We start from the raw sequence: 6,233 nt of genomic DNA, 5'->3' as shown, positions 1-6,233 counted from the left end.
TTAAATTCATTTCTTCAGAATTGTAGATGTTAGAAGTATCTGATCAAGGTCCAACAAAGTTCCTGGGGAGGTGAATAGGCAAAAAGACTATTTCCCACATGACTAATCTGTTAATATAGTTTTCTTCAACCATTTTGGTTAGCTGAAAGGGTACACTTATGTACTGTTAATTCCTAAGAAGACCACTAAGAATAAACCACAGGAAGACTATGACTGTATTTTTAATGCTTTATTGTAAATGAAAATTAAGAGACTACAAAATTATTATGAAGCAGAAGGCACCCATTATAGGTTAAAATGACTCACTCTGTAGGGGGCACAAGGACCACACCCACAAAGGTCATCAATATTGAGATTACTGACAGTATGTCATCTACCATCTGAAATTTCACTTTAAAAACAAATTTAAGGGGACACTGGCTACTGTTGACCTCTTAGCCAGGGAATATAGAAATCATCTACAGGTGCCTCAAGTCTCCACAAACACATAGTTTTACAGAAATAAGCCTAAATTAAGCAAGAATGTCAGGTGATGTTGAAACTTGCTCTTGAGAGGCAATCTGCATTTTAGGATGTTTGATCACACTCTTTCTCCTGCTGGATAGCTGGGGAGAAAAACAAAACAAGAAGTCATAAGGATAACATTCTCATAAGATTAATTTCAGTTTTTTGCAAAAGAGCTCTTTGCTACCAGACTGGAAGGGGGGAGTAATAGCTTAGTGGTAGAGTGCTTACCTGGCATGCACAGGCCCTGGGTTTGATCCCTAACATTATTAGAAAGGAATTAGTCACTGAATGCTGTGATACCTGTTTTAAATTTACAAACAGAAATCATTACTAGAAATCCTTGTGCATGAATGTAAACCATCTCAAGATTTATTAGAATCCACATCAACTATAGTTTTTTTTTGCACTGTTTCCATTTTCCCATAGACTATGTAAATTTGAAAAGTAAAGCAAATAATTTTGTCAAATGTATCAAAAAACAATAAGCAAATTATGCTTTTCTTTTTTGGGGGGATCCGGTCGTGGGGCCTAAACTCTGGGCCTGGGCGCTGACCCTCAGCTCTTCAGCTCAAGGCTAGCACTCTACCACTTGAGCCACAGCATCACTTCTGGCTTTCTTCTTTTTGCTTATGTGGTGCTGAGGAATTGAACCCAGGGCCTCAGGCATGCAAGGCAAGGGCTCTACCACTAAGCCACCTTCCCAACCCACTTTTCAATAATTTTGACTTATTTTGGAGTTCTCAAATAATGTTGACACAACAAAAAGTTTTCTGCAGCATCTGTGAATATATTGTTTGTCTAGAAATCTTCCTTGAGAAATTCTGGAGAGCAAAACTGATAGGCTTATTTACAGATCTGATCAACTTTGCCCATTGTTTGATTCAACTAGAAATCCCACATGACATACTTTCCTTTGAAGGAAGAGTGTTTTTTTCTTCAGTATTAGTTTTCTTCAGTTTTGATCTGTCAAACTTCTCCACTTCGGACATGTCTGGCTTATCACTCATCTTGACTAAAACAGTGAAAAATCAAATTTTAAGGTTATTCAGAACAACCATCAGATCCAGAGGCAAAAGTAAAATATTACCTCATTTAATAACAATGTATATTTTTCTTGCTTATTTTAACAGGAAACAGAAATCAACCTTAGAAAAGTCACGTTTTTATTAATTAGAATATTCTCATTTTCACATCATTACTTTTGGTAGGCAGTGATTATGAATGAATATACACTAAAATCAAGATGCCCAATAAGCCCAGAGCCAATATGTCTGACTTCTAAAATCACAGCAATTCTGAAATGGAGGGGACAGAAGCACCAAGAGTAGATAAGGACAGAAGATCGAGGATGAAGATAAGAAGGGTAAGGAGGAGGAGGCTTACCACAAGGGCTGAATTGTGTGATAATAGAGAGTAGAACTATTTGAGCATCTTCACTTTCTATTCAATTACAGGTTTGTTTTTTTGCATTTTCTGAGCGAAAAACAGCAACACACACATACACACACAGTTGAACTAATTTCTTTCTATTTTAAATGTCCAAAGACCATAGACTAAGATGCTACAGTAAAAGGAGGTATTTAATTCAGTCTAAGCAATTACACGTCATGCAATCTTGGTGTCATTGGTTTGTAAATGCTATTAGAAAGAACAGCTAATTAGGATCTGACGTGAGACTACAGCAGAATGAGTTGAGTCTCATTTCACCCTGTCTTCTTGGTACCGGTAAGAGGCAAGAAGGTAAGCTGCCTGGCTGTGGGCACGAGACGTTTGGTGACCACCAATCATTCCAAGTTTGCTCAGAAGAGACAATAGGAGCCCACACACACCAGAGGGGAAAGCTCTTTCCTCTGCGTGCCTCGCCCCACCCTGGTGGGAGAAGGCAGGGCCAGTGCCCAGGGTAGAGTGGAGAGGACCCCAAGCAGCCACAAGTTCCAAACTCGCCCCCGTCCAGTCAAGGCTGCCCCAAAAGTCTTGTTTCTGCGATCAGACGCCAAAGGCAACGCTGGCGAACCTGGGATTAACAGAATCATGGCAGGGCGGGCGGTCAGGAGCAGTTTGCGTGCATTTCAAAGTACCTGTTATCGCTGTCGTGTGCCTTAGCCCAATGAGGGTGAAGAAGCCAAGGGCCAATACCCCGAAAGCCCTTCCAGAGTAGCCCCAACCCTCCTCCGGGTCCTCTCCGTCTGGGAGCTGCAGCGACGCGGCTGGACGGCTCCGGCCGTCCGGGGACCCCTGGGAGGCTCAGCATCCTTAACTGAAAATCTGGAGGCTGCGCCCCGAGGAAACAAAGGCGCGGCCTCTCACACGACCCACCCGCCGCGCAGACGCGAAACATCGGCCCGGACCGCCGCCTCCTCCTCCCCAAACCCCGCACATGCCCCGCGCGCCCTCCGGTCCTCATGGTCCCCGACTCCGACCGGACCATGCGTTCTCACCTGGAGGCCTGGTGGCTCCCGCGAGGACGATGGCAGAAGTAGAACGCTGGCAGGCTCGGAGGCGGTTGGGTAGCTGAGCGGTTCCGCGCGGGTCTTTTTAAGTCTTGTAGCAGGCCACACCCTCAGGCCTCGCCCCAGACCTCTCCGATTGGACGGCGGATCCCGGGCCCTTCGGTTCCTCCTCCCACGGCGGCAGCTCGGAATCTCCGCACCCCCTGCTACACCCTCACCCCTGCCACTCGCCACCTGGCTTTAAGACGCCATTGAAGACTCCGCCTCGGACTCGCCCGGGGAGAACCTAAGGGAGAGCCGACTTCCTCTCACCGATTCTGCCTAGGGGGTCGGTATTTCCCTGGAATCAAATGCTTTCAAGCACTCTCCGCTTTTTTTTTTTTAATAGAATATTGAGATGACCGTGGTACCGACGCGAAACTCAGTGATCTCTGTCCCAATCCTTAGCCAGGCAGAAGAGCAGCAATGCTGCTCATGGTGAAGGTGGAGGGTACGAGTTCATCCACGCCCGCAGCTGGACATCTCTGTGAAATGATGCAGTCCTATGTAGAAGACACATTTCTCACTTTCGCTTCCACTAAAATTTGATATCAGACAAATTACAATAATCATGGGAGAATCTGCCGAGACTATCTTTATGTTCTCCAATCCATAACACTTTGCTTGCGCAAAAGAGACAAAAACATGTCAGTAGACGGAAATAAAAATTCCACAATAAATGACAATATTGTGAGGAGAAACTGAATATTTCTGTTACTTGAAGAGACAAAAGTTTAAGGTCATTATTTGGGTACTCACCCAGAATATTAAGTGTTAAGGCAAAATGGAGGTAGAACTGTCCAGATTGCTCCCCAGATTTTCCACATGATCTAAACATGTGGTGTAGATCTACACAGATCAAAACCCACTCACTGTCTTGATTAAAGGTTGTCTGATGTCTTCCCCACCGCACTCTATCCCCTTTTCCATACTCTCATAGCACTTTGTATTGAGTTTTGTGTGATTGTTGGACAGATCTCAAAACCGAAATACATGCATTCAACAATATTTCTAAAATGTCTCATGCATTAAAATACAATAATTCCTACTACTACCATTCACATTTTGTTGTTAATATTTATGTCTATTTATTTTGTCTTTTATCAAAGAATGAAAACATGATTGAAAATTTGAGGTTTTCTTGGTCTTTACACCATTTCCATTTACCTTCCAACCCATTTTCCTATCATTACAATTCCATTTTATTTGTTTCCAGGAGAAAATATGGGCATTATTCAAAACAGTGCTCCAACATCACTCTCAACATCACTTGAAGGTGATGCAAAACTCCAGACACTCTGCACTTGCTATCCCAAACCTGAAATCATCTACTCCTATCTGTCTTGAATTCATCAGAACTCATCCAATGGGCTGAAGGTCATGATGTGTGTCTGTAATACCAGCATTTGGGAGTCAGAGGCAGGAGGATCATCAGTTCAGGCTAGCCTAGACTGCATAACAAGACCCGATCTCAAAAAATAACAATAAAAAAGAAAAAAAAAAGTATGTAATGATACTATGTACATCTGTGAGCAATCATTGAAACAAGAAGCCCCCAATTCCCAATATACCATCAAAGGGTATATCCATGTTCCCTCTTTTACTTCACTTATCTCCCCTAATATGAAAATACAGCGCCCCCTCTGGTAATTCCACTATATTCTCAAATTCTCTGAAACTTCCCTTCATTGTCTTGCTTCACCAGAAATTAAGTTTTTCCCTGAGGATTCCATCCTCTGAAGATTATCTAAAAATATATATACAGTTTTTTCCTTACTGCCACAGAACTGCAGAGCCTAAATTTTAGGTAAGTGACCTCTTTACTTTTCATTGCTTCCTTTAAACCATTAGTCTCTTGCTTCCCTAAAAACCTCCAGTTTGGGACAGCTTATTTCACTAATTAGCCTTTGTTTTTGTCATAAATCAAACTTCATCTATGACAAATGAAAGGATCTGTCACATCCATGCCAGGAGACCATGCAGAGGCAGGCAGGCACAGGAGAAAGATTATTAGAAGGTTTATTAGGGGAGCTGTATTTCTCCTGGAGAGAGAGCACATGGCGCCTCAGCTGCCTGAGATTGTGTCTCTACTGAGATCTGCCTAAATCAGGTGCCCCAGCCAGCCAGAAAAAAAAACGCTTTTATAAACCAGAGAGTTAAACAGGCTACCCTCTGTTAGGTTTTTAAAAAGAGGTAGCCAAGTAAGAACAGCACTACGCACGTGGTATTCGGGTAAGGGGTAGGTTTATTCATCATTCTGGCTGGCACCAGGCCATCTTGGTCCTCCACACGGTGGGGAAAGGCCTGGGAAAGAGAGCTGGGAGAGCTGGGAAAGAGAGAGAGCTGGGAAAGAGAAGAGAAGGAAAGAGCTGAGAAAAGAGCTAGAAAAGAGAAGAGAGAAAAGAGCTAGAAAATAGAGCATACGGGAAAGATGGGAAAGAGAGAGCTAGGAAAGAGAAGGGAGTTGGGAAAGAGAAGAGAAGGAAAGAGCTGTGAAAGAGCTAGAAAAGAGCAGAGAGAGGGCGTCTGGGCCTGAGTTAGGCTTTATCTAGGGTATGGGCGGAGAAAGGTGTGGCCACATCAAATTCAAAGTGACCTCAGCGGATGCTGATGTAATCTCTTCCAGGTGTCCCAGTTGCCTAGGTAATGCAGGTACTGGGTAGAGACTTTGCTGCGTGGAGGGTGGAGTCGGCTCGCCATCCAGGAGCGGACCTTACAACCTCCTGTAGCCCAAGATATAAACCACTTTAAACAGGCTGCCCAGAGGCAATGGGCAGTACTTAGAGTGCCAATCAGTCCGAGTTTAAAAAACAGCTACTGGGTTTCATTAAAAAAAAAAACTCTGGCAAGTAATTGTTAGTCAACTGTTAACAAGTTATAGATAACCTCTATCTCATTGATCTCCTTATTGCTTTAATTGGCTTTTGTAAGAAAGACTCCTTTTGCCACTGTTCAAAGCCATACTGGGCCCAAAGAATCCCTCTAAATCTCCATCTCCCAGCTAATCAGCACACAGCCAGGCTGGAGACGTGGCTCCAGACTCACCTCTAAGTATGCAGCAGAAAGCTAACAGTGGCATTGTGACTCTAAGTGGTAGAGCACTCGCCCGTGAGCAGAAGTGCTCAGGGACAGTGCCCAGGCCTTGAGTCTAAATCTAGTAAATGCCAACTGGGACAAGCTATCCCAGCAACAGATGCTGAGAACCCCCAGGACAAAGTAGGTCCTGACAATGGAAAA

The 6,233-nt window shown here is 43.7% G+C and overlaps 1 protein-coding gene across 1 annotated transcript; it reads right to left on the bottom strand.

The window, feature by feature from the left end:
* Positions 1 to 214: 214 nt before the first annotated feature.
* Tmsb15a (thymosin beta 15A) lies at positions 215 to 3,044 on the bottom strand. The gene is made up of 3 exons (XM_042688188.1): positions 2,946 to 3,044; positions 1,415 to 1,519; positions 215 to 605 (listed from the first exon to the last, which is right to left on the bottom strand). The coding sequence occupies exons 2-3, from the start codon at positions 1,512 to 1,514 to the stop codon at positions 568 to 570; spliced, it is 138 nt and encodes a 45-aa protein (XP_042544122.1). The 5' UTR covers positions 1,515 to 1,519; positions 2,946 to 3,044; the 3' UTR covers positions 215 to 567.
* Positions 3,045 to 6,233: the final 3,189 nt, after the last annotated feature.

Source organism: Dipodomys spectabilis, unplaced genomic scaffold (genome assembly GCF_019054845.1).
Source record: "Dipodomys spectabilis isolate Male_0828 unplaced genomic scaffold, ASM1905484v1 ptg000113l, whole genome shotgun sequence".
Lineage (NCBI taxonomy): Eukaryota > Metazoa > Chordata > Mammalia > Rodentia > Heteromyidae > Dipodomys > Dipodomys spectabilis.
Note: the sequence above shows the minus strand (reverse complement) of the source record. Positions and strands in the feature narration are given on the sequence as shown.